The sequence below is a fragment of the Aulostomus chinensis genome, chromosome 17, assembly GCF_037954235.1.
Source record: "Aulostomus chinensis isolate RoL2024-O1b breed Wild chromosome 17, RoL_Achi_v1.0, whole genome shotgun sequence".
Classification (NCBI taxonomy): domain Eukaryota; kingdom Metazoa; phylum Chordata; class Actinopteri; order Syngnathiformes; family Aulostomidae; genus Aulostomus; species Aulostomus chinensis.
Window position 1 is genome coordinate 18,212,240 of NC_141336.1, and position 27,367 is coordinate 18,239,606.

General features: G+C 41.5%; 3 protein-coding genes across 4 annotated transcripts in view; 1 reads left to right on the top strand and 2 right to left on the bottom strand.

The window, feature by feature from the left end:
* On the bottom strand, window positions 1–19,404 carry tdrd9 (tudor domain containing 9). Its single transcript, XM_086181565.1, has 35 exons — window positions 19,184–19,404; window positions 14,590–14,672; window positions 14,406–14,473; window positions 13,767–13,988; window positions 12,708–12,830; window positions 11,853–11,933; window positions 11,606–11,770; window positions 11,433–11,530; window positions 11,214–11,333; window positions 10,898–10,982; window positions 10,746–10,803; window positions 10,154–10,258; window positions 9,973–10,070; window positions 9,761–9,892; window positions 8,980–9,142; window positions 8,801–8,864; window positions 8,584–8,647; window positions 8,451–8,495; window positions 7,946–7,999; window positions 7,640–7,756; window positions 7,354–7,461; window positions 7,128–7,228; window positions 6,845–7,015; window positions 6,303–6,414; window positions 5,830–6,045; window positions 5,048–5,137; window positions 4,686–4,943; window positions 3,924–4,091; window positions 3,426–3,496; window positions 3,244–3,353; window positions 2,356–2,452; window positions 2,132–2,270; window positions 644–762; window positions 492–564; window positions 1–389 (listed from the first exon to the last, which is right to left on the bottom strand). Exons 1-35 carry the CDS (start codon window positions 19,357–19,359, stop codon window positions 291–293), a joined length of 4,053 nt encoding a protein of 1,350 aa, XP_086037691.1. The 5' UTR covers window positions 19,360–19,404; the 3' UTR covers window positions 1–290.
* On the top strand, window positions 15,552–20,940 carry rd3l (RD3 like). Its single transcript, XM_086181572.1, has 3 exons — window positions 15,552–15,962; window positions 16,732–17,055; window positions 17,942–20,940. The coding sequence occupies exons 2-3, from the start codon at window positions 16,742–16,744 to the stop codon at window positions 18,303–18,305; spliced, it is 678 nt and encodes a 225-aa protein (XP_086037698.1). The 5' UTR covers window positions 15,552–15,962; window positions 16,732–16,741; the 3' UTR covers window positions 18,306–20,940.
* The window catches only part of kif15 (kinesin family member 15), a 10,899-nt gene continuing 3,098 nt past the window's right edge, over window positions 19,567–27,367 (bottom strand). For both annotated transcript variants that reach the window (XM_086181564.1, XM_086181563.1), the window contains exons 9-35: window positions 27,232–27,357; window positions 26,968–27,090; window positions 26,720–26,867; window positions 26,482–26,573; window positions 26,174–26,383; window positions 25,802–25,979; window positions 25,564–25,705; window positions 25,310–25,451; window positions 24,986–25,153; window positions 24,769–24,897; window positions 24,524–24,629; window positions 24,253–24,418; window positions 24,027–24,177; window positions 23,860–23,945; window positions 23,698–23,776; window positions 23,531–23,617; window positions 23,350–23,454; window positions 23,151–23,273; window positions 22,879–23,025; window positions 22,687–22,782; window positions 22,430–22,594; window positions 21,958–22,061; window positions 21,805–21,871; window positions 21,680–21,717; window positions 21,436–21,568; window positions 20,402–20,533; window positions 19,567–20,310 (exon numbers count right to left, since the gene is read on the bottom strand). In XM_086181564.1, the coding sequence (XP_086037690.1) occupies window positions 20,236–20,310; window positions 20,402–20,533; window positions 21,436–21,568; window positions 21,680–21,717; window positions 21,805–21,871; window positions 21,958–22,061; window positions 22,430–22,594; window positions 22,687–22,782; window positions 22,879–23,025; window positions 23,151–23,273; window positions 23,350–23,454; window positions 23,531–23,617; window positions 23,698–23,776; window positions 23,860–23,945; window positions 24,027–24,177; window positions 24,253–24,418; window positions 24,524–24,629; window positions 24,769–24,897; window positions 24,986–25,153; window positions 25,310–25,451; window positions 25,564–25,705; window positions 25,802–25,979; window positions 26,174–26,383; window positions 26,482–26,573; window positions 26,720–26,867; window positions 26,968–27,090; window positions 27,232–27,357 (3,318 nt within the window). In that variant the 3' untranslated portion in view covers window positions 19,567–20,235. The remainder of the gene's footprint in view (window positions 20,311–20,401; window positions 20,534–21,435; window positions 21,569–21,679; window positions 21,718–21,804; window positions 21,872–21,957; window positions 22,062–22,429; window positions 22,595–22,686; window positions 22,783–22,878; window positions 23,026–23,150; window positions 23,274–23,349; window positions 23,455–23,530; window positions 23,618–23,697; window positions 23,777–23,859; window positions 23,946–24,026; window positions 24,178–24,252; window positions 24,419–24,523; window positions 24,630–24,768; window positions 24,898–24,985; window positions 25,154–25,309; window positions 25,452–25,563; window positions 25,706–25,801; window positions 25,980–26,173; window positions 26,384–26,481; window positions 26,574–26,719; window positions 26,868–26,967; window positions 27,091–27,231; window positions 27,358–27,367) is intronic.

Here is a 27,367-nt window from a genome sequence, read left to right on the forward strand (position 1 = left end):
TGTTGGAAACAACTATTTTTAATGGCACACTGCTGATGCAAAGTTTAAAACAAGATCTACAAGATGAGTCTCAACAATAAACAGAAACGTTCCTCAATTGCAGCCCCTTCCAAACCGGGCAAAAACACTTCAGTGACGAGGTTAACAACAAACTAAGGTTGTGGATTCTGCCGTGCAGCTCAAAGCTGCAGTCACATTTGAACGTAAATCAATGTAAATTTAGTCTTCAGTTTAAGAAAATTTCTGGGACTGTTTCATTTCAAAGTAAGTGTGGGAAGTTCACCGCTGTTTTAGTTGTTGAGGAGTGTGACAGGATGTAACTGGAAGAGAGCACCTCGGGTTTTTTCAGCTCTGGGCTCTGCAATGTCCATCTTCAAAGAGGGGTCAACCTGTAGGATCCAAACAAATACACACACACACACACATTATATTATCACCACACAAAGCTAGAATGCAACATAAAGGAGTGGATGATAAATGAGCTACCATACCTGGTTCCATTTCTCTGGTTTCTCGTAGTACGCTGGGACAACAGCTTGCCGTGGAGGTGACTCTGTGAACAGTCTACACGATAAAAAGTAAACATCAGTAACTGCACACGCGCACACACACTTTCCTAAACTCATTCCTGCAGGTGTATAACCTGATGAGACGTTCCCGACACTCCTCTTGAACCTGCCCAATCCTGTCTGGCCCCAGATGCAGGGTGCCACCGGGTCCCTCACACACCAGCCGGTTTATGGCCACTCGCAAAGCGTTTATCTGGAGGGTGAAAACAAAGAAACTGATATATATATACACAGAGGGGATCTAAAATTAGCATTCCAGTGCTACTTGCAAAGTATTATTAGATCATATGAATTACTGCTAGTTTGACGGATGGGTGTCACTTGAGGTTTAGGGAATTTCCCATAGGACCTGTGTGTAGCATCTAATGAAATGTAGTCAACTTCTAACTCTGAGAATCACTCAACCCTACTCTCCTCCAGGTCCCTCCTCTTGGCATGTGCCCTGTCCAGTGACCCCGCGGTACCCTTAAGAGAACAGTTGAAATCTAGTCTCACTCAGTTTCTGATGTGAAGCCAGCACACGACCCTTTGCTTGCAGCAGTACTATGACCGCCTGTTAACAAAGCAGCTGTGGAACTGCTGAATTTAAAAGGCATTACATGTAATATGATAAAAGGTAATATAAAGGTGCATTGATCGATGGGCCAGCCAGGAGATGACAGTTTGGAGAACAAGGTAAACAATGTCTTAAGAGTATTTTGAGCTGCTGTAGATGCAACATGGCAGACTTGGTCGAAAAGGACCTTCTCCTGATGTACATATAAAGTGCTAATCTAACAAAACACCAGGATTTCCAGCTTGCGGTGAACATGTGCTAATGAAAACATACTAATGAATATCATACACAGTTTGTGCCAATAATCCCTCCTAAATACTGCGCGCCAGACCTTGGAAAAAAAAAGACCATGGAAAAACCTTGTTCAAGTGACAGGATAAATACTGCAGTTTTTTTCTCTTTCAAGGAGGATGCCATCCAAGCCACGGTAGCTCGCCAGGGAAGCGCAACAATAAGTAGCCGAACACGCCACAGTCACCTTCCACTTGGCAGATGCATGAAGTCACAGCCAAGCGCTTTTTGGGACTGTTGGAAGATGGAGGTTTTCTGCGCAATTTCTGAAGACTGAAGGAGATTCTGCTGTAACTTGGTGCCAATCATACTGGGTTGTGATTTCTGTTTGTCTACGTGAACAAACGCAGCGTGAATCACTGACAGTGGTCATAGACTGTTTTACTCAAACATCTCCAGGACTTTTCCACACCTCTGAGTGAAAAGTATATAATTTTCACACCATCTGTAAAAGGTCTGTTTGCATATGAACCTGGAAAATGCATGCCAAATTTTTACCAGCGTGAATATTTAACTACTGTTGATAGCAAGTTCTATGGTTTGATATGCTAGCTAAAACTTGTCCAGGCCAGGAATTTTATTTAATTTTTTTTTAAATTCCATGACTTTTCCAGACCATTTGCACTAATTAAACCCTACAAGGCAAACAATGTTTCTGCCTGCTGTCTAACTTTGGTCTGTCTCATCTTTTCCCCTCCCCGGTGACCAATCCTACCTCTGTGATGTCATCAACATCGAACTTCACATCAAATGCTAGTTCGATGTCCTGCTCAGGTAGGATGCCCTCTTGTGACTGATTCTTCCAACCCAAACCACAGAGAGCCCCAGTGTAGCAGGTCCTCTCTTCGTTGGTGCTACAAAATAAATCCCACAAATAAATCAATATGTTTTTTGACTCTGCTGTCTTGCAGGTGTAGAGGGGATGGGTCAGTGACTAACCGTAGCTCCATAATGGGGGTGAAGAGCATGGTAATGATTGCAGGCAGTCCAGGGATGTCAGGCATGAGGGTTGTATCCTTTAAGAGAATTCGAGTACCTGCAGCACAACTCCAAAATAACCGATTTGGGCACTTGAGGAAGAGCATAAATCCCTGACATACTAAGAGCATGTATCCACAAGATTTGTTTTTGTGCTGCTTGCATCAATTTCTATATAAAAAAACAGTAAAGCTCAGGATCAATACTCCCTGCCATCACGTCACTCAGTTGACTCAAATTCAAGTTTTGGAACACCTCAGAGCTTGCCAATGTCGCCTCTGTTTGAGTACCCACAAATCAAGAAGAGCAACATAGCAACAGGGTCAAAGACGGTAGAGGGATATCTGAAGGGAACAGACCAGTCAGTTATTTGGGATTGAACACTGAAGGTTTGCTATCATCAGCATTTGGAACCAAAAGCATGGAAGGAAGCTGCGATGTCTGTTGGGATAATAGTTGAGTTTCTTGTAGAGACTTGGATGTTCACACAGTAGGCGGAAGTGCTGGAATACGGTTTATGATTGGTAACCTAGCAACATTTAGAGACCATCTAAAAATGAGATTGAGTGTTTCCAGGTCTAAAAATGAAGCCTTAACACACATGCCCTTGAAATGACGGTCAAATCCAGCAACTGCACTGTTTTTTCAGTTATTTCAGTTCTTGATATCAGATTACAGCTATGGCAAATAAGTGATTGCTCAGTTGCTAAGTGCAGTGGTGCCTCATCTAATCCCTCACACGTACACTGCCTTCATAACACCAACAGCAGACAGAGGGACTTGAGGGACTGTTCATCTGAAATATGTATTCATGTGTGCATTGATGGCCTGAGCAGTGGGTTCCAGCACCTGTAGAGTTGACGGACACAGCCCCGGCCACCAGCATTCTCTGATGACTGTAGTGAGGGTTTTCGTTCACAGCCAAGGAGTTGATGCTAATCTTATCGATGCTCACTGTCCTGGGAGGCAGACACACGTCAGCAGTGACATGCCTTCGAGCAGCATCTCATCTCCATGTATGTGAAACTTACTTGCTGTACGTCTTGCGGCTCAAACTGTGAAAGCTGATTTTGTGAGGACTGTTCGGCCCATGCAGATGAACCTATGGTGTCAGAGGGGAGGCAGCAGTTAGACATCACGTCATGGATTCACGCCTCCATTGGTTCGTGGGCTTCACAGCTTAAGTCACTCTGCCGTCATTGTTCTGGTTGTCCGACAGAGTGGGTGTGTCTGGCTGACAAACACAAACTCAGCAGCAGCACATGAAAATAGCTCCATCTCCTGGACAAATAGCAGCAGGTCATCCATGTAACGTGTCAGCATGTGACACTCAAGTCACCACTGAAATTCATCCATTCCTATTCCATTCCATTTTATGCTTTCACGTATTAATATTCTCATTTCAAATTATTGGTGCTTTTTTGTTGTTGAAATGGGCAGTAAAATCACAGCTCCTTAGTAATTTAATATCATTTTATCCTTGCTAAGGAAAGGATATAACTTGTGCTATAGGCCGTCATGTATCTTGCCTTTGTCCTGGAAAATGCCGGCCGACTCTTGGAAAACTGGGTAAGGAGACTGTTGATGAGCTCCTTCTCTTCCCTCTTGCGATCCTTCCAGGAGCTGCTGGTGGCATTGGGGACATATGTGCCTGCTTCCATGTCTTTGTATAGTGAAATGAGCGTGTCATGGCTTTGCTGCAATAGCACAAAAAAATTGAACATGGAGAATTAACAAGGTATGTAGAACCACTTTTCAGATCCTGGAATTGGTGGAGCTGTTTTTTTCTATTTTACATATGTGCATTTGACACATCCTGATCAAGGCACCTCTTCCACCAGGGGGATGTGTTGGTGATTCAAAATTAAAACATGTAGGGTTGAGGTAAAAGTCAGTTAGGTGCCTACCACACCAAAGGTGCATGTACTCTCAATATGGTGAAACTCATAAAATATACGCTGTTTACATGAAACATTGAAGGGACAGAAGTGGGGGGATCCACCGTTACAATCGGAAAAATGTGGGATCCTGACAACTGATGTGTTGAGTGGATTTTTGTCCAGTACATCCAAATAAAAGTTTGAAATGAGTCCAATCATCATTTTGTCAGCATGTTATTGCGAATGTGGATAAATGAAATGTTTGCAATCCAGAGTCTCAGCTAGAGTAGCTTAACCAAGTTGCTACAAGGAGAGTGTAATGTATTGCAAGGTCTCTGTCTTTGGGTTAAACATTTCAGTATCTGTTATCTACTTTCTCATCACACACCAACCTCCCAACTGTTTCATCACCTTGGAGTCAAAGCTCTCCTCAACCCTCATGGCATGACCTTCATCGACCAAGATGTCAACCACACTGGTGTTTGTTGTCTCTGTGCTAATGAGTAGCTCCACACGCAAAACCCCGTGGAGGATGGAGTGCAGCGACATAATCAGGGAGCGACCTTTCACCAGTGTCATGAATCGATGGCGAGCGCGGCTGCTCCACTGGTTCCCAAAGATGATGGATTTAGCAGATGGACGCATTCCAGTGACTTGGAACTCCTTCCCCTGAAACCACCAACACACTGTTAATGTAATTTTGTGGTTTGAACAGTGGAAGACTTAATGGATGCATGTTTACCTCAAAATGATGCTATTCACACTATTGCTACCTGGAAAGGGTGAGACAAGAGGTCAGATGGGATCTCCCTGAGGCTGCTGCAGGGAGTGACTGTGGTGTTGCCGAAATCCAAGAAAAACACCTGCAGAAAAAATTAATCTCGTTACGGAACATCAGGTAGAGTCAACTAATGTGTTATACAGAAATACTACCCCACTTCTCACTTGTTGACATTGATATGTCTAGTTTGACATCATCATTTGAGTCTTTGAGACAAAAAAATACAAGCTCTTGCTTGTTCTGATGGGTGACGCTCTGAATACTGCATGCATTCTCTCTCTCCATCTCCCCGCTTGACTGTCAAAGCCTTGATGTCTTTGTTTGACATTTTGAATGACAGTGGCTTGACATTCAGCTTTTTACCTTGACAACTTGGTGTAATCTGATCCACATGGACTACAATGCATAAAAATAATGAGCTACCTCAAGAAGACTCACTGAATAAAATGAAATACCTATGTTAGTCCACAACAAACAAACAAACTCATTGTTATATAATCGTATGAACAAAGTGGTTTTTGATAAAGAAAATAGTCTAAATACTTGACATTAGTATTAGTTATTTTAGAAAAAGCTTTTATTCCCCCTTCAATTAGTGTGAATAACAGAGTGTGCTGTTAATTTTCCACCTTGGAAAGTAGTCAAAATATTAACAAAATTGCCTATTCAAATAACAGAAGCTAATGATAATTTTTTTTTTTTTAAAACAGCTTGATAAATACATACAGAAGAAAACTATATTTGATTGTTCTGCAGTGAGTGGGTGAAATTTACCTCCACCATATTGCCACGCATGTGCAGGATTTTGGCTCGGTAGTAAAGGCTCTCTTCATTGGTCTCAGAATAAGGAGCCAGGCACACAAGGTTTGGGTACAGCGACACTGTCACAGCATGCAGTGTTCGCCTGTTAATCTCTCCTGTCAGCTGGCGCTGCTTCTCCAAGCTGGCTTCATCTGCCTGGAAGCCCCAGAAATGACCCACCTCCACCACCTGCAGCAGAAATCAAGTCAAGTCAAGTCCATTTTATTTGTATAGCACCAAATCACAACAAAAGTTATCTCATGACACTTTACAGGTAGAGCAGGTCTAGTACCATGTTCCTTCAATGAATTTACACCCAACAATTCTCCATGAGCAAGCACATCAGATGACACCATCTACTCTTTGCAGTCAAAAAACATTTTCTTTTTCTTAGATCATTTCTTTTGACATGTAGTTTCAAACCGAGTTAGATGCGGACGACTGACCTCTGTGATGTTGACCACAAACAAGCGGTTGGGGGGTAGCTTGTCAGGGTCAATGTTTCCACTCACCACTCCCACTGGGAGGACAGACTGGTTCTGGAAGTCTACATTCACCCTGCACAGTAACATCACACACTTTACTGCACCTTAGCACATTAGCAACACCTGATCATAACATGATGTTCTTACGAGGTGCCTATGTGTGAGTGTCCACTCAAGGAAATTCACAGGTAAACACAAAAAAATTAGTCAATAATGATCCCAACATTAACTTTAACTTGTTTAGGAGACAACTGTAAGTACTGGTACAGACCCTTGCATTAAAAATCTTATGTTAAAGAATGACGATGGAAAATCTCTTTTTTTTAAGCATGCCAATGTTTTTGTAATATTTATGTCCGTAGAACTTTGACTATGAGGGAAAGTAATTCACTTCATATCCAATATCCAGTCCATGCCTTTCTTTTATGAAATGCTTTGTTCATTGTAATTATCAAGAATTCAGGTAAGAAAACTCCAGATCTCCTCCATGAATAAAGCTGTACCGTGCATATTTCAAGTGAGCTATCTGTCTGTTCCCAGCAAACATTTCTATTTGCTCAATGGGGTAGACAGACAGTTCCATGGGAGGACTCTGCTGGGCAAGGAGGAGGGCGAGGGACACCTCAGGCAGCACCCCTGAGGCCTGGGATGTCCTGTAGAATTCCACATATGCTCTGTGCATGAACACACACACACGCACACCACAATAAGCATGTGAATTTTCCGTGTTCTGTATAAAAGCAAAACACAGATGATGATGATGATGTCAGCTTTGGTCTTTAGTACCTGGAGCTCTCAAAGGAGATGGCTTTGACCTGTCCACACAGGCGGAACAGAGACTGCAGCTGCTTGTAGTACAGGAAACTGTATGGGGGGAGGTTCCTCAACTGAACACAACATATAGCTTTTTTAGTAAAAAAAACAAACAAACAAAAAAATAAAACACAACCTAAACACAGTGAAAGTACCTACAAGGTTAAAGTGCTAATAGTGGTGTGGACAAATACTGTACCATCACTGTTGTTCTGGGGTTGAGGCCACTCAGCTCCCTGGAGGCCAGGTCCTCATCTATCTCCCCTTGAACAAAGTAGTTAGGGTAGTAGGCACCAGCAATGACCATCTAAAAGAAGCAAGGGTGCATCCCAATACTGTAGGTATGTATGTACAACAATCAATGGTTTAAAGAGGCTGATGACTCAATCTGGTGTCTGCACTGTTCTGTGATTTAGGAGATTATATACTGAACATCCCAGAAGATGTTTCTAACTAGACTAGTAAGGTGCAGCCTGGACACAAACCTGAAGAATGAACTTCTGGGTCTGTATGCTGGTATAGTCTGAGGGGGCAGGGTTATCTGGCAGATTCATGTTGAACTGCTGCACACGCTTCTTCAGGTCTTCATAAAGCTCTGCAACCTGGACAGTGAGATACTGCTGAGCCGCAATATTAAAATCAAACTCAAAATTACATCTTCAGTAGATCACCTAACTCCTAGACATGTGTTAATGAACTGGACTAATGCCAGGCTAGACTAGGTTAGACTGTAATGTGGCACTTTGAACTCTTGTCTCTCTGGATCATCTTGTTGGTTACAGCCTCAGTACCTCCCTGATCCTCTTGATTTGAATGAAGTTCTCCTTTCCCCAGTCCAGTTCATCCTTGGAGGGAGCAGCATAAGCAAATATTAGGCTTTCAGGAAAAACACATGACAGGGTGATAGTTTGTATGCCGTCTAAGGCATTTAAAAACTTGAATCGCAACATTAGGTTAAGCAAATATCCCTAATTAAACAGTTCTTTAACAAACCATCTAAAGTAGTTGAACTATACTTCATTGATCCAGTGAAGGCCCCCCCCGTACTGTGTCGACTCAACTGCTCCAATAAAAATAACATTTATAACATTATTAAATCCGAAACTCAGGTTTTAAATCTGGTTCCTCCAGTAGATGCGGCAGATGTGGAATCAATCACACACTTTAATGTATGTTCAGACACAGCTGGAGGACAATCGCGAATGTTGCAAATAATCTATGACAAGTAGCTGCAGGATTTGGACAAAACAGCATAAATTACTTCTCTCTCTCTATATGTAATTGAAAAAAACTCACCTTTGGGTGTCTCAGTTGTCCTTTCTTTTTGGAGAGGTGCCATGCCTGGCAGTACAAGACAGACAAAATGACTGGAAAACACCAACCATGAAGCACCAATTACTTGCCATTGGTCTGGAATCAAACACACTACCTTGAAAGCGTTGACAAAGGCCATGGAGTCACTCAGGGTACCCTGGGCAAAGGCCAACTTGCTCCTGGAATATCAAGTTCATTGCACACACAACCACTGTTACACAGTATAATCACATGAGTTTCAGATAATTTTGTGGACTGCATATTTGGATGCAAAAACTAGATGAGACTACAAAAATGAGGACATGACATGACAATATAACCCTTGGACTCACCTGTGACCAGCCAGCTGCTGCATTGACGGTATGGCAAAAAAACTCTTTAGAGAATGTGCTGCAGCTGAAGATAAGAGCAAGATTTGTGAAAACAAGCACAAGTCACAAAGACAAGTTCCACCCACAGTTAATGCATGAATATGTAGCGACTGAAGCCAATTCAGTTATGACAGGCTGACCTATGATGAGGCATTCCTCCAGACAGCCGAAGACATGGCCAAGGACAATCATCTTCCCAAGATACAGGTCCACAGGTAAGTGTGCCAACACCCGGCCCAGGAATGTCAGCTCGCCATCCTCATTTTGCCCTTTCACATCAGCTTTGGCAGAAAGAGCACCCATCTATAGAGTGAAACATCTGTAGTTTAGGGATTTTAGAGATGCAACAATAAGCAAATAAATCCGCAATTACCAAAAATTTTGTGGAGAAAAGGCCACTTTGTCCTTCTTTTTTTTTAAATCGCAAAACTGCAACACATTTCCTGGTTCCAGCTTCTCAAATGTGGGGATTTGGCGAGTTGTCAAGGTGAGGTGAGTTGTTCACTACCTGGCTTTTCATCTCTCTGTCACACACCTGTTAAAACTAACTTTTATCATAAAAAATTAATTTGCATGATATTTTCTGAGTTTCAACTTCTCCAGCTCTGTTCTCACTGCTTTGGAATGACAATTAAAAAAAAACAAGCAAAACTATTTGGCCTTGTTTTCAAATTCAATAAAGTTAGCAATCACTCCCCCAAATTGTCTCCCCTCAAATAAACACACAATGACATTGCTCTGCAGACTTGACAATGGTAATACTGGCTGACACAAAGTTCCTGTCAAGGAACTCTGCTCTGATGTTCTGTGACTCTAACATCCAGTGACAGTGCCGAGTGGTCAGCTGCCCACCTAAAATACACAGTCATCATTACACCCTCAAACTTACTTGACTTAACATTAACGCTTTCTTTTACTGACCTCTTTGAGCTGAAGTACAGTCCTCATTATGTCTGTGTTGTTGGGGGGTGAGAGAGCTGTAGAGAGGACGGAGCGAGGGTCTCCCATGTCCAGCAGCTTCACCTTCAGCATGATGGTAGCCAGGGGGGCCAGCTGACAGTAAGGGAAACAGCAACGACATCACGTCATGGTCAGAGAAACTGCTCCCAACAACATTGACAAAGCATACATACCAGCATCTCAGGGATCATATAGTCTGGGATTTCATTCTTCCAGAACATTTTGGTAACTAGACGGTAACAGTAACCCTTAGAGACTCGACCTGCTCTACCTGATAGAGGGGGGGGAAAAAAGAGCATGAGTGGAGGTGAACAGGTGGTTTCTCTGTAGAGGTTGGAGCTGTACTTGCTGTACCTTTGCGTTGGTTGCAGTTGGTTTTAGATGCCCAGGTGAGGCGCAGGGATTGGTAATTCGTATCTTGGTCACATACCATGTGACGGGCAAGGCAGAAGTCAATAACTGTTGGTATACAAAACAGAAACAAACAGGCTTCTACACACTTTTTGGGGGGTTATGAAATTGCAATTTTTCCCATTTTCATCCTCTGTGATTTGTAGGCACCTGTGATTTCTATAGAAGAAACAAGTGCATTTTACTATTTAAGCAAACATGTTTTCACTGAAATCATCCAGCTTCCTGTGTCTGTTTCAATATATAAGGCACTCTGCATTCTCCCAACTGTAGTAGTTGGACAACAAGACCACAAGCAGTGATTTATGTAGGAGAGAACACCTCCATGTGGTCTAGACTTGGGGCAGATGTTTAATATGTACCAAAAATCTAAAAAAAAAAAAAAAACACATTAAAAACAGGGCAAAAGTTGGCATGTCCTAACAAAAAGGATCTGATATAGTGTAAAGATGAGCTACAGTACACTGCAAGGTTGGTATCAGTGTATTAAAAGTTCAAATGACGTTATTAAAAATAGAACTTCAAGAGAACCCACCATATTTGACATCAGGAACAGTGACTGAACTCTCAGCAATGTTGGTGGAAAGGATGACCTGTGAAGGTCCAGATATTAGCAGAGCTGGCACTGACAACACGAATGAGGTAAAAAAAAAAGAAAGAAAGAAAAATAAAGTTGTTTTTTTTAACCTTCCTGTATCCAGGGACCGGGGACAGAAACACACCGTACTGCTCCTCCAGAGTCACAGTGGAGTGGAGAGGATATACCTGCAATCTGCGATTAACACAACAGGGATAATTCTGATCTTTATCCAAGGCACTAAAGAAACAACAAAGAAACGCAAACTACCAGAAGTGAAGAGACAGAGGGTAAACCCCATGTCCAACAGAAACTAAGGTATCGCCATTTAACACTTCATGTGAGATAGTACTCCCTTTTAAATGTTTTCAACATTTAATTATTTGATGGGAAAGATTAAGATAAGAGGTAAATTATCAAGCGCACCTTTTGTGGACCAGTTTGGTCAAAGCTTCCTGCATGTAGCTGATCTCACGTATCCCAGGAAGGAACACGAGCACACTGCCCCTCTCCGACAAAGCCAGGCCACCCTCTTTCTGGGTTTTGCTGCTTATAAACACACAAACCTTTTTTTAATTGAAAAACACAAGGACCAACAATGTGTCTGCAGTTGAAGTTGAGTGAACTCAGACGCAGAGGCATCACCTGGAGTCTTTGCCCTCCATCTCGTCAAAGCTCTGGATGAGACTGATGGCAACATGGTACATCTCAACTGAGATGAAAGGGTCAGAAGGAGGCTCAACCTGGTGAAGAAATACACAAACTCTTTGGCTATACATTGGAGAGAACAGACGCATCAACATTTACTATCCCCTTACTCTATTTGCAATCAGGTGGTGCAGGTCATCCAGAAAAAACTCCTCGATGGCGTAAGGAGCACCCTCCACTTCGAACACGTAGGCCGGGTTCATCTTTCCACGAACCGGGGTGGCAAAGTACTCCGCAAACTGTCTGCAGTTAATGGTGGCTGACATGAGGATGATCTGAGAGAGGAGCGCGATTAGAGACTTCAAAAGATGCTAAAGGAGAACAGAGGTGGAATGTTGACTTTGATCTAGCAATCACCTTGACATAACGAGAGTTGGTATGAAGAAATTTTCTCAAAACCAGCAGGAGAAAATCCATCTCCTCAGTGCGTTCATGAACCTTGGGCAAAGGAAGATAATTAGATACTGGAGTTACTTGATTAAATTGCTCTCCTGTAAACACGAAATCAAATGCGATTAATCAAGCTGATTGGATAATAACCCTTCTAATTCAGGTAAGCTATTTTAATTAATTGCTTTCTAGCCAAAGTTTTTTCCTGGCTACGCACCAAAAATGAGTAAGGGTTTTGTGAATCAACTGTTTGGCAAACAGAATGACGTACACCGATTCTTCTAAATTCACCCAGCAGCAGCTGGAAGAAGGGAGCTTTGACTTTATTATCTACATTAAAGTGAATTTGTGCTTAAGGGATCATGTCAGCACGATCATATACACCAGTGAGATGAGGCAAACAAAGCTGATCACTGATTCAATATTATCATATCCCGAAAGGAGCATAGTCCTGCAATTTCATGGTCATGCACAGCAACGTTACAGAACACGCCATCATTTAATAGGTGTAGGCAAAGAAACACACTTTTGTAAAATAAACATATCCAGAGCCACTGTTATAGAAAGATAGTAGATATTCCAAATGCACTGTTTTGTGTTCTTCCTGGTCATGGTCCTCACCAATCTGGGTCCATCATGACAGTACAAAGTATCTCGAAGGCAAGTAAAAGATATCAATGTAAATACAGGTTTCTTTATCGAACATAACGTCATTACATTTAAGAAAATCAAAGCAATGATAGTGTGTGTGCTTCCTTTCCACTGCTACAACTCCCTCTTAAGGAAAACATTAAGATACAATGATCTGCCTCATTTACACACCTCATCTAAGAAAATATGGGAATACTCAGTGAGGCACTTGGTAGAAACCAGTTTTTGAAGCAGCACCCCTGTGGTCATGTAGATCAGTCGGGTGTGCTCAGTGGCCATCTTCTCCAGTCCAACCTGACATACACATGGGAAAAACTGTGTTTATAAATCAGCAAATTCAGCATTTTAAATCGGATTTTCAGTACAATGTTATTCAGAACTTGGGTGGTTTCAGTGGTGACACATTTGTTGGTTTTGCCCATTTTTAGTTTCTCACTAGTTTAGAAAAAGAGAGCACTCGCAAGTCAAGAGGTGAAAAAAATGTCAGTCAAGAAAAAGATCTTTTCTCATCCAGCTGCTATCAAAAATGATATACTGTATTCATCTCCTTTACGAAGTAAAGCGCAAAAGCCACAGCTTTGTAATATTGTTCGATAACAATGTAGGTCATTATCTAGAAAAACTGACTTCTGCTATGCTAACAGGATAAATTCTAGTCAGTCCTGGAGAACATAGCAGTGGCCAGAAAACAAAAGCCTGACCTCAAGGAAATGGTTTTTGGTTCATTGACTCAAGTAAGAAAGAACTTTCCATTCACAGAGTGCATGACTTAAAAAAGGAAGAAAAAGAGCAAAGAAATCTACCCCTGCAGCAAATCTCTTCATTTGTTCATGAAAAAAATAAAAAAGAATCTCTGAGAAGTGCAGATGGAGAACAATGTTTAGGATTTGCATAACTGCATAAGGTTTTCATTAACCCTGACTGTACAGTGACTCTGAACTCCTCTGGCAATAATCATCAGCTGTTTCAGAGCTCTGTACAACAATTGCTGACAACAAAACCATGTTAAAATCTTGATAAATATGCAAATGCACGCTCTTTATTGAATCATGTGCCTTATGTGTGATCTAAAGATGCACTACTAGCTCAGTACAGAGACACTACATGACCTCTACAAAGGGATCTCATTTACCTCTACATTACAGTTTTTGTATTTTTTGAGAAATAGGCAAACATTGTGCAGGCCCATGTTTAGGCATAAATCAGATTTAATATTAATGTTGCACAAACCTGATACCCCACCAAGCTACCAAGGGTACACTTCCTCTGTGTGGCAACCCATCGAGCAATACTGGTGGCGCCAATTTTGCGGGGCTGGGTGACAACGATGTTGCACGAGGCATTTTTCTCACTGTAGTGGTCCAGAATGTACTGAGGCAGCTGGGTGGTCTTGCCACTGCCTGTGGCACCTCGAATGATCACTACAGAGTTGTTTTCTATGAGGGAAATCAGCTGCAAGCAGGCATACACACCAATGTTCAGAGGCACAGTTAAACAAAAACAGAATCCTCAATTTGTATCAGTGTATTAGTATTGGAATAAATCGTGACAGTTAGGAAAATGTAGAGCAGATACATGTGCTAAGCAAATTTATGACAGTAAGTCCACACTTCGTAAAACATGAGTTCTTAAAATAGACACAAACTGCTCTCACTCAACAAGAAATAGTCAGCCAATGAATTTGAAGTGGTCTGTTGTCCTGCAGCATCAAATAACTTTCTCTAAAGCTAACAGTAAAAGCTTAAGTGCACTTGTCCCCTGAGGAAATTATGACAAAAACATCCAAACATGAATGAGGATGAGAATGAAGAGGCACTTTCAGACCATCAAACTGTGTGCTTGAGATTTTGTGGCAGTTTCATGTTTTACCTCTTGTCTGTTTTTGGTTATGGGCAAGCTGGGGTACTTGTAGGTTGCAAGTGGGGGAGGACCGGTACCTAAGGATACACAATGAAATGCACAAGAAAAAAAGTTCAGTCAATTAAAAGTTCAACATAACATTACAATTTAGAATGATGTACATTAATGAAGAGTTAAAAGAAACTTCACTCACCTCCTACTGATTCTCTTTTTTGGGATTGCCCTCCATCAGATTTTACATTTTTCAGGCTGCCTTCATCAGACACCTCTGATGGGCTGAACAGAAATAAAGGCAATGTACTCAGTTCCTACATTTGAGCTGATTCTAATAAAGAAAAACTCTAAAGACATCATAGTCATTTGAAGACACTACCATGGCCACGGTCATAAATAAAATATAGTTCAAATGGAACAGCAAGCTTCCATAGACAACTTTTTCTCTCCAATTCTTTGTCAAAACAATTAATTCATGCAACAGTGTGAGGACAGTTCTTCTTACGCTGGCTAGGCTCATGAACAAAAAACAAAGCTGTAAAGCAAAGAACGACACAAAGAAACTTAGCCACGCCTTTTGAAATTTATGGGTTAGGCTGTTCTATCATCAAGTGGACCACAGCTAACCGGTTAGCTTTTTTTCCACCATTTGTATTGCACGCCGGTGGCGGTGGTCTTGTGGTCCACTAACTAGGCCAAGCCTTCTGGCATTTGCCAGAATTGCCAGATGGCCGGTCTGAGCATCACTGAGTCTAATAAGATGCAGCATTTTAATGGTTTTACTCCTGGACAAAGAATATTTGTCTGGAATTTTTCACCATGATAGACCACTGTCTCTATGTTAATTAATACACACTTATATAATTCATTAAATGCAAACTAACAGTGCGGTAAAATGTCACGAGCTCAGCCCACAACTCACTGCCATTTCTACCATTACTTTCAGCTTCAGCCTCCTGTGTTCTTCCCCTCCAGCCAGCTCAACCAGGCCCACAGGACTGTAGCCCCTCACTCGCTCTTAGCAAGGAGAGGACTTTATCTCAACAGCAGGCACAAACATTGACAGTGCTTTGAGGAACTCTCTCTCTCTCTCTCACACACATACACGACTAGTAGGTGCACACACACTCACACTCCCTTTCTCTCTCATGCACACGACTTGTCCAAGCTACAAAGCAGCTGACCTTACAACAGAGCTGCACAGAGGAGAGGGGTCTGAAAGGAGAGGAGAGGTGACAGCTCTTAGTCAGTTAGCAGTGTGTGACTAACTCTGTTCTGCTAACTCCAGAGTCTGCATGGCATGAGCAGTGGGAGGGATGAGAAGGACAAGACAATAACTACAATACATAGAGAACATCATACCCAGACAGCGGAGGATCCCAGACGGCACACAAGTGATTTGCTGCGTTGATGGCACTTGGCACCAAAGGATGTAGTGGACCAAGAGTGAAGGAATGAAGTTTAGATGAACTGACCCATGGACAGAACAGCTGGAGATTTTACTTTGTGACAAGCTATTTTGGGTCAAATTCTGAACAATCTTCAAAGACTTCAGTGGTGTAGATTTCATCTGTAAGTAGAGATCTGTCTTTTTTCTTCCAATTTTCAGCTTGTTGTTCATGTCAAAATTTATCTCTACACAATTGAATACTATCTTTAAGAAGAGGGCAGTCATAAAACATGTAACTTGTGGTTGGTTCGGCTGACCTCTGACCCTGCAGGCTGTGTAATCCATCTAGAGCCCTGGTGAAAGCTGTGATGAATCTATCAGTTTGAAAAGGGGCAAAATACAACCCACCCACCCGCACACGCACCTGACATATGAATTCAACCACAAAGAAGGGCAATCAGAGACAACGTCAAGCAGAGGCAAAAGGCCATCTTAGTTACAGGGTGATCATCTTTCACTGTCAGCCTCAAAACTGTCATCTTTCTCTGGCTTTACAAATCTGACATACACACAGATGAGCATCACATTTCCTCAAAGATGAGATTGCGTTTTTCTTGCATAACCCTCATTCTGCTCTATGAAGCTGAAAAGTGACCCCATTTCCAGTTAAAGGCTAAATAAGTCTGAGAACTAGAGTTGGTTTAATTACTGCATCACAAGAAATAATTTCTTGATCCCGACGTTCCTTCGGGTCAGTTATTTGCATTTGATTACATTACTGTTTCATGTCATTTACTGTATCTTCCTCTACATTGTCATTTTGGTTCAAGCTAAAAGAGTAAAACTTGGATTTGAAACAACATATATTCAAGCATATCTCAATTAATTACAATAGCGCTGTAAGACGTCACAGCCTCACAATCCTGATTAATAGTTCTTTTTGTCTTCAAGACTAATTGCCATGCCACTCTTCAGCTGGGCGAAATGGTCACACGATGCACAAGTGCACACTCAAGATGATGTGCTATCTTTGAGGACCTCGGGGGACCTACCCAGCCACGTGTTAATCAAAGAGCTCTTATGGCACGTGAAGGAACGTGAACGTCTGCTGAGGGAGATTGAGTGGGAGCACAGGGTTGCCCACAGTGCTCTGGGACTTCACTCATTCCAGAGGTACCCCAGGATGTGGACCCTCATCCCCACATCAGAGCTACACCAGCTGGAGCTTCTGTGTGCCCAGATCCCACCTATCCATGCAGCCAGCGTACTCTCCAGGTGTTTGGTAGCAACCATGCCATCCACCGTCCTCACATTATTGTGCTGTCAACAGTTGCTAACCGCTTCTACATTAACACACAGCCTGACAGCAGGCAAAGCAGACAAGACCCAAAGGGGAATGGAGGCAGGGCAGTCTGCCAAAAAAGCCATTATGTGTTACTGTCACAGAGGCAGGCAATGAAGGGTGTGAACATGAGAATGTGAAGGATGCCCTGTCAGGCTTAGTCAGTACAGACTGCCAGGGTTTCCACTCATCATCTCCACATTAGCAATAGTGCAATAACTGCAATTAAATAAGGCAGCTGAGTTGTTCTACAGCCAGAGGCAAATGAAAGCAAAAAATGAATAAATAAGTATAGAAACAAGGGGAATGCAGATGCTTCCACACAGAACACCGGGTTCACTGAATGACTTGATGAATATAATCATACATTATGCCCTTTACTGTCACAAGATCTCAACCAAATTGAACATTTACAGGAGTTATTGCACCAGCACCTTAGACACCTCTATTCACTGCCTTAATCAAAACACTAAATGTGAGAACCCTACCAATATTCTTAACGTAGCTTTCTTCTTTGTAACATGGTGGAGTCTGTGACCTACTTACATCCAAAAAAAACTCCCTCCTAGGTTGCTGTGTGCTTGCATAACTATATTACCCAACAATAGGACATTTAGCAAGATATGTGCTGCAATGCTTCTAATATTCCCAAAAATCTGTGCCGTTATCCCTGACATTACTGTCTCCCAACTATGAGACGCACAGAACAGGTGGAAAGGCATGTTTACATTTTGTAAAAGGTGAAACATCCTAAGACGGAACATTCTTGTGAATTCCCTCAGTGTTTTGATTAACTTTATGGGTCATGTCCTTTGACAGGTTTCGTGAAGTGCTTGCCACCAACACCATCATGCCCTGGGAGCTGGTGGCTGTCTTTAAGCGGGTGCTGAGGGATTTCTTGAACCAAAGGAAATATGAGGAAAAGGACAACTTCTTGATGCAGCAAGCACAGCTCCAACCAATGGACTCTTGGACAAGTCGCTATAAAATGAAGCAGCGCTTTGTCACACCAACCGTCCCCAGCTGTAGCGAAAACCCAAGGGAGGAGATCCCAACAGTGTCTGGATATGTTGACCGGGCTATGCGGCATTCCAGTTCATTCACAACAAACAGGGACTGGGATCTTCCATTTTACTATCATGTTCCTCTCAGGCTTTCGGGTGCTTATAACACATCACTGTGAGAGGCTACACTCCTCCCTATATTTGTGGAGGGGTTTTAAGATCAACACAACAAAAGGAATATGAAATTCATTGTGCAGCACACTATGAATATTTCTATGCCTGTTAACTGCAGATATATTCTTGCATGTGAGCCAAAATATGAGGGGAAATTTTGGGCTCTTAGAATGATAATTAAACTGTTTTTTTTTTTAATTTAATGAGTCAAATGTTAATATTTTCTCCTTATCAGAATAACTAGTCTTTTACAGCAGAGATCCAGAAAATTATGCCTTGTCCTTCAGTAAATCCACAGCAATAGGGATACGCATTGTCTTTTCAATATGTATCATAAAGTTCTCACGAGCAAATTTTTAAAACATTATATTTTTAAACTATTTAAAATTATGCCCCAACAATAGATTATCAAATTACTTGTATGACCATACACAATTATTTCAGTGCTTTGAAAGGCTACTCTTTCAAATCACAAATCCTTAAATAAAATGCAAAATTTAATGTAGTTACAGTGAATATCAGGGTTAGTGGTTTAATGTAGGAGCAAACTGAGGTGATTATATATCATTAGCATCAAGTTCCTGGGTTTATGACACATTGGTGCACTAACTAGCCAAGCTAGAATTCCGACCATGTGAGCTATCTTCAACAGCTACGAGCTTCACATTTTGCCTGCATTCATATTTTTTTTGACAAAAGAACCAGTCTTCCTAAGTTCAGCAATAAGGAAAGAATTTTACCTTTTGTTAGGATAGAAAAGAAATAACTGCGACCTTGAATTTTGTCTGGTAAAAGCACAGGTGCGGCGGGACGACAGGATGCTAGCCGACATCAAAGTTAGCTGCTAGCCAAAGTTAGCATTGCTGCTTTTGACTTTTCCTACCTCGTTTCTTTCGACAGTGGCTCGTCCAATTTTTTGTCAAGCACTTCTTCTGTGAGTTTTATGTTAGCAAACGTGGCTCCCGAGGTGAACCAGTCTGAAATTTGGTTTGCAGTAAAAACTTTCTTCATATTGTAGCTTTTCAGAATATGGTTTTTTTTCTCTCGCCAGTCCTGCATTCGATTCTATGCTAGTCGTGTGAAGAGAGTAGGCTCCATACCCCTAGCGGTTGACCCGGGAATTGCAGAATGAAAAAAATGCAGCTAAAGAATGACGCTATGTTAAGTATGATTTATATGAGTAGCAATTCATTAACTACCAGATCTTACCTAATTCTAACCCTTTGATAGTATTACATATCAATTGACCATTATCCAAAGGCCTTCATCATGGTTTGTGACTGCTGTACATATTTCTCATATTCAAAATGCTAAGAAAGAAAGAAGAAAGAATCATCAAATATGAAGGAATGCTAAAGCTACCAAGAGGTAGCAAAAGTTTATTACAGTAAGATACGAAGCCACTTTGCCACAACAACAAAAAGAAACATACAGGAAGAGGAGAGAATTGTTCTACAGCTTGTTATGATGGGGAAATGCAACAAAACATTACACCATGAGTACAACTCAGATAAGCGTCACAGCACCAGATGTCAGCACCTTGGAATAATGAACCTGAGAACATTTCACATCTCAGCATTGTTTTCATTTCACCATGCAATCTGAAATACACTTTTGACTACAGTATGTGTACAACTGTACATAGCAAGCAAGCTGACAAGACTGAGAGAGGACATGAAAATAGCTTTGAGAAACAGGTGGAGGGCATGAGTTTGGGTCACAGCTTCTCTGTCCAAACTGGTGCGATAACAGATTGATGCAAAGGTACAGAATATGAAGATAAAATTAAGTGAATCAAAATGGATTTACCATGGAAGAGTTTACAAAAATAAGACAATTCTGTTAAAAAAAAAAAACAACCTTAAAATGTAATAAAAAATAAAAGACTTTGAATGGAAAAGATGCCATTCAATCAAAACAGTTAAAATCAGAGATTCATAGCATCTCCAGCGGTGAATATCCAGTATTATCTTGCATTAGACTCATCTCAGATCGAAGCCTTTCATTTTCCTTTGAAATAGAAGAAACGCACAAACATGATGAGCGCGATCCATTAGCAGAATTCACCAAGGTAAATGTACGTGACAGGAATGACAGTTACCTCCTGCAGTCTGGTGTTTTCCTTTTTCAGCTTCACCAGATATTCGATCTTCTGTTTGTGGTTCTTGTGCCCCACCAGTTTCCCGTTCTCCTCCGACAGCTGGATATTCTGCTTACGGAGAACCTCATTCTCCTGTTTGGTAACATATTAATGAAGTCCGAGAGTTACAGCCTGTTAGTCTGGCATTTCAAACGTCGAGGACAATGCTTACATTTATTAAAAAACAAGGTCATATAATTTTTGTACTGTTGTCACCCTACCACATTATTTTCTAGCCAACTCGTGTAAAAAAAACAAAACACCTAATAAATACCATATACCAGCAGTTTTTCAACTTTTCTTATGCTAGATAAAAGAAATTGTTAAGTGTTCTGAAGGTCCTTTTTTTTCCCTCCAGGATTTTCCATAGTTGTATTCTACAAAAACATCTCCAAATGTCAAGTTTTTGATAACAAAACCATGAATTTTTCTATGGTGTTCCTCAAGGTCTTGGTTTCTTAATGTACTACTTTGGAAGAATTTGAAAATTTGAATAAATGCCAAACAAAAAAATGTGTTTATTACCGATTTATATCAACAGAAACTTGACACGGTGCTGAGCATCATCTCAAAACCTAAAACTCCATCCCAGATTTCAGATGATCTACTTCTACATGAGTTACTGAGGGTTAAAAAGCAAACCACAACAAAGTCTGAAAATTGTGTCATCAACCCAGATTTACTATGAAACTAATGCAAATTACAGTTTCATCCATTTAACTCCAAATCAAAGCAATTTCAAACCTTGATAACTGCAGCTCAGTTTAGGACTTCAAGCACCTGTGCTAACTTCATTCACGGCAAAGTTGCCAGTCACTGCAGGGATATTTTGGGATGTAGGAAGACAAATCAACCCTGCCAGTCTTTCACTACGACAAAAGTGGTAGCTAAGATTACAGAACTCAAAGGTTTCCATTTAATCAAACATCAGAGAGCTACATCACTCCATAAAAAGATATATTCAGTAAAATGTACTAATCAACTGATGCTCGGACCTTGAGCAGCTTCTCCTCATCCTGTGCTCTCTGGCTCAGCTCTCTCAACTCCAGACAGCGATTCCTCAGCTCAGCGGTCAAATCCTGAACGCAGGTCTGGGATTTGACCAACATCGACTCCTGCAACTGCAGTCTGATCCACAAAAAAAACATTGAAGACAGCTTGTTAAATCCTGAAAGGATAAGAATATGCAATGAGCAAAACCTTTATGTATTCTCTACACCACACCATACATGGGCTTACTTTTTTTGAGTAGCCGACAGCTGTTGCAGAATATTGCTCTGTTCATGAAAGAGAGACCACAAAACAGTAAATAAAATATACTCCCAAGAGAAAAAAATAAAACCAGAACAGAAATAGCTGCAAACCTTGTCTGCCCTCTCCTCTTGCAGCTCTTTAAGTAGGGACTGCTTAATGCCTTCAATCAACTCCTCTCTGAAAATTTCAAGACAACATCATTATAGCAATAATCATCGAGGAGTTGAGTCTGGTGGCAGAATGAAAGGATGAATAAACTCAACCCAGTTGTGTTTCCATTCTGACTTGGATGGCTCTTTTTGGTGTAAAACTGGTCAAGCAAACCTTGAATCTCCATCTGGACAACCTCTTTCTCACCCAACTGTGCCTGAGGGTGAAGAAAACGTAATTTCATTCATGTTTTAAGCTTTTGCTTTTTTAAAAATATTTTCAAGTGTCCGCCTGAGTTCCCCGAAAGTGCTCTAATATTAAAATGTATTGTATGTATGTAAAATTAAAATCATTTATGTCCCCTAAGAGTCCATCAGGACCTTTGGTTCTACTCTAAATGTATTAAATGGTAAAAGAAAAAAAAAAAAACCTTTAAACACTTCAATATGAAGTCAAATAAGCATTAAGCTACCAAAAGGAAATATCAGACTCAACATATGAGACTGGATTGCTGTATTCATTCAAACAGTCTAATAATAAATATCAACAGCCAGATTCATTCAACTTGAGCGACACACAGCATACTTTTAGCCGTTGGATCTCCTCGTTCTTGGCAGCTCTCTCTGCATTTAGCTCAGCTAAGAGAATCTCCATGGTCATCATGGAGGAGCGTCGATTCTCCAGTTCTCTCTCCTGGCTCTCCAGGACCAGGGACAGGTCTCTGCTGAAGCTTCCTGGGGTGCGGGGTGTCTTGATAAAAAGAAACAAAGAAACTTCTTACAGACATATGAAAAGAAAATGATCATGCTACATATTTTGCATTTTTGAAAGCGGATTCTTACCCGAGGTAATGCTTTAGGTGTGACTGACGAATCTACAACGTGTTTGAAATTTCCGTTTCTTATTGTCTTTTCAACAGCTTCCTGCTGATGTTGCACCTGGAAAAAAGATTAGAAAATCAGCCAGTAGATTTAACAACATTGTTATTCTACTTTTCTGGAGTCCTTGCTTTTTAAAGAGAGGAGGAAACTTGCTTTCTGCTGTAGGTTCAGTATGATGGTTTCCTTCAGGGCCATTTGCTCTTGAGCTGCTTGGAGGAGGCTGTTCTGCTCATCCAGGACCTTAGTGAGTCTTTCGACCTCCTCAGCAGCGTAGGTCACCTCCTCCTGCAACACCTCAACCTGACAGACACACATTAGGGTTTCTATTTACTCTTTCTATCCTCAGTGCCTTAGATGCACTCAATGGACATTATCACATGAATCATATATATGAAGAGAGTTGTGTTAAATGTAATCTGTCTCACCTCTATTTTGTTAGATGCAATGCTCCTCTCTACAGATTCTTTCAAGTCACAGATTTCTGTTTGCATCTTAGAGTTTTGCTCCTTGATATCGTCCCGTTCAAGGCAGGCAGTGTTGTACTTGGCCTGGAGGAGGAATGAAATGTGTAAAAAAAATAGCAAAAATAAAGCCAAATAAAATGGAGGAGGAAGAGTTAAGTACTGTTATATCTTTGATATCTTCAGACAGGTGAGTTATGGTCTGCTCCTTCTGGTTCAGCTCACTGCGAAGGTCCCTGGTTTGGTTAATCAAATCTAGAACAACATCCTGTCAAAACAACACAAGAGGTATTCAGATAGGAAATACAGAAAACATCAGCAGACAAATGTTCACGAAGGCATACTTTATCCTGTTCAATCTTCTGCTCCAGGCCTCTTATGACTTCATTGGCAGACGTTACATTTTGCTCAAGGTGAACCAGCTTGGATCCCTTTGAAACAAAATATTGAGGTATAGATACTGGGTGTAGTTATGAAGGTATAACCTGAAAGAACAGCTCTCAGGGCTGACCTGTTGTTGATTTTGTGCCGTCAGATCTGAGACTTGTTTTCTAAGATGTGTGTTCTCCTCTACAGTTTCACTGAGTTCTCTGGAAGCATACAAGGCGAGTTATGTCCCTATACTGACAAATATTCAGAATTAAGTTACAAACAGAATCTGTGTGATACTCACTTTGATATACTTTCTTTGTTTTCTCTTAACTGGGAGGTCAGGGTGCTCGTGTGCTTTTGCTCAGTTTCCAGAGAGCTACTTAATTCCTGGAATAGAGAAAAAACTCACATGACTAGAGTATACAGAGTCAACATAACAGCCCATGTTTAAGTCATGAGTCCACCAACCATGATCTGTGTCTTCAGTTCATTTATGTCCTTCTGCTTGTCCTGCAGCTGCTGTCCAGCCTGATCGGCCTCAAACTTCGCCTCAGCTTGCAGCTGGTCAAAAGAGTCCTGCAAAGTCCGATGCTGCTCCAGAAGCTGCTCCCACTCCAGTCTGGAATGAAGACATTGTTTGTTGGCACATAAACGCATCAGACTAGGAAGACAGTGACAAGAGACTTGGGCTTACTGGACTTTGTCAAGCTGCAGCTGAGTGTTGATCAAACTGTTAGAGAGCTGGCTCATCTCTCTCTGCTGCTCACTCTGACCGTCCCTTAGCTCATCCTTCGCCGTGGCCAGCTCCTTATCCGATGACTGCAGCACCACACGGAGATCACGCACCTCAATTCTCAAAACTGGAAGAAAGAGCGAAGAGCTTGATACATAAGACAGAGCACGTGCATCTCAAATAAAGGTTTACACAAAGCAGCTGAGTTGTTCAAATCTTTGGAAGGCAGCACCTTCTGCAGCTTGTTGCTCAGACTGGAGGCTCTGCTGCAGGGTGTTGATGGTTTCTTGGAGGTTGAGCTGATCTCTGTTCCTGTTAGCTCGCTCAGTACACAGTTGCTGCGGGGGAAGAGTAACATAGTATTCTAATTTCCAAATTCCACCCCAGAATAATTGTGTTTGAAGTAACATTAAAGAAATGTGAAGACAAAACCCTAAATGCACAATGTGAATACTCTCATCAGAGGAAAACTCCTACCTCATCCTTGTGATCAGATTCTTGTGATAACACAGTGAGCTGCTCCTCAAGTTTGGCTATTTGCTGCAGCAGTTTGCTGTTCTTTAGCTCCTCCTCCCCCAACAGTGTCTGCACACGACTAGCTTGGTCCTGAAGAAAATGTGCAAAATAAGGTGAGCTAATGACACTCTTAGGTACTTTACTCTTTAGAGGATTTATTCCATATTGCTGGCTGTACCTGCACTTGACGCAGTTCTTCGGTCAAGGCCATCTCTGTCATGTCTGACGGAGGCTGCTCAGCCCAAATGTCATCGGTATTCTTGTCTGTGCCATTCAAGTGCTCCGGGCTGGAGAGAGGCACCAGACGGGACCGCAGGTTGTATGCTTTGGTGGGTGTGCTGAGAATCTGATGTCAAAAGTATTTAAATAATTATTCAAAGTTACAGAAGAAAAAGCAACTCAAAATCAAATGTCACCCCCCACATGAATGATGTTACACTTCAGTAATGCATCAAGGGTTCATATTTTTAAAGCTTTACTATGATCCAAACACAAGCTTCACCTTTAAAGTTTCAACATGAATTCTGTTCAGCTCAGAGACTTCTTGTTTTTTGTTAGCATTTGTTGCTTCCAGAATGTTTTCCAAATGTCTGTTGGACTTGTCCAGATATCTTCTCTCAGACTCCAACTGAGACATTTGTTTCCTAGAACACAAAACACATCAAGCTCATTAACTCCATTCACTTCAAGATTTTGCAGGCATTTGCTCACAAACATTTGATTGTCACCATGATCCTCAACCCGTTCCATCCTTACTTGGTAACATCCTTGTACTCCTCAAAAGCCTGAAGCGCTGCTGTGAGATCGGATTGTTTCTGAAGCAACTGAGCTTTCAGCTTCTCCACTGCAGCAGCAGAGACCGAATCTGCAGCCATAGCGGTCAGAGTGGCTCCTGGAGCTGAGGAGCAACATGAGATTCAAGACAGTTTCTCTTTGTAGCTTAGTCAATGAAAGAATATTCAAGTTTTTCTTGGGATGGTGGACGTTAGCCTACTCTCTGTGAGCTTTTCAGTCTCCATAACCCTCTGGAAGACCTCTTCCAGTTCAGCAGCAACTTGGCCTGCGGCCTCTTCAGCTCTCACCACTGATTCAAGCGAGCGAAGCTGACGGTTCTCTGCTCGGAGGCTGTAGTTCTCTGCAGCGTAGCGAGTCATCTTCGGGTGATGCTCAACCTTACATGAATTGCTCATGAATAGATGCAACTATATCCTTGTAAATAGGCGTTTTATGTTTACAATGTTGTAACTGATACTGAAGACCTGGGGAAAAACTTATGAGAAATGTTGTTGGAGTTATTGGAGATCAAAGGAGAGGTATAGGTAGTCCTAGTTAGAATGTACTGACACATTATGTAGATATTTTGTACCTGCTCTTTTAACATCTTGATCTCTTCTTTCAGCTGGTCAATATAAGCCTGAGATTCCTCATCTGACAGTGATCCAGACCCTGCCTTCAGTTTTTTCTCAAGGCGAGAGATGTGGTCCTCTCGAAACTTGACAATCATCCGGCTGGAATGAATGAACTTGTCTTTCTGGGTCCAGGCCTCCTCCAGCTGAGACACCTTCTTCAGCAGCACCTGAGTCAAACATCACTGTAAGCCTCCCTCTATGAACAGTATTTCCAAAAAAACAAAAGAATTTCCGAAAATAAAAGATTATACATTTTTTTCCATACCCTTTTCTCCTCTTCTCGGTTCCTCCACAGACGAATGGCAGCCACAAACTTTGCTTTATAGAACATATCGTGTTGAATATCTACAGGTGGCTCTGGTAAAGAAAAAAAGTTACATTTTTACAAAAAAACACAACAACAACAACAAAAAACAGGAAAGATGAGATCGAACATCAGATATGTCAATTTTGAACGCAGTCAATACAGTAACCTGAGAACAAGTGTTTAATATTATGATTACGCAAAGGGAGCTCTGGTCCTCCTGGTGCTACATCTCTCCCCCAGTCCATGACCTGAGAACCGAGTGCCTGTGCAAGCTGCTCCTTCAGCTTCTTCACCTCAGCCTGTAACTGTCTCACATTTCCCTGTGTGTCTTCATTGATAATGGCCTGTAAAGAAAACACAACAGGACATGAAAGAATATATTAATTCTGAAATCTGTTTTAATACACACACGATTAATGATGCGGCTTTATTAAATCTAAATACCTTGTTCTTAATTAACTTTGCTCTCTGGGCAAAGTGCAGTGTGGACAATGTTTCTCCAAAACATTTGGAACCAGGGTGAACGTTGGCTATGATGTAAGTCTTTGCATTACCACCAAGAGAGTCCTGAAATAATAACACAACATCTATTAGCCAAACTAGCTGAAACACAAAAACAATGTATCATGCAGTCAGAAAAAATACGTTTCATTGTACAACATAAGATATGAAGAAATCTGAACTGTATTTTTATCCACAGTCACTCACACGAAGCAAGAAGGTGAGTTTAGAATCTCTGTAGCAAATGTGGCGGGTCTTTCCGTTGGACACATCCACCAGCGCCATGATCACCTGACCGAGGCACATGAGTGAGCGGTTGATGCTGCTGGCCTCCTGAAATACA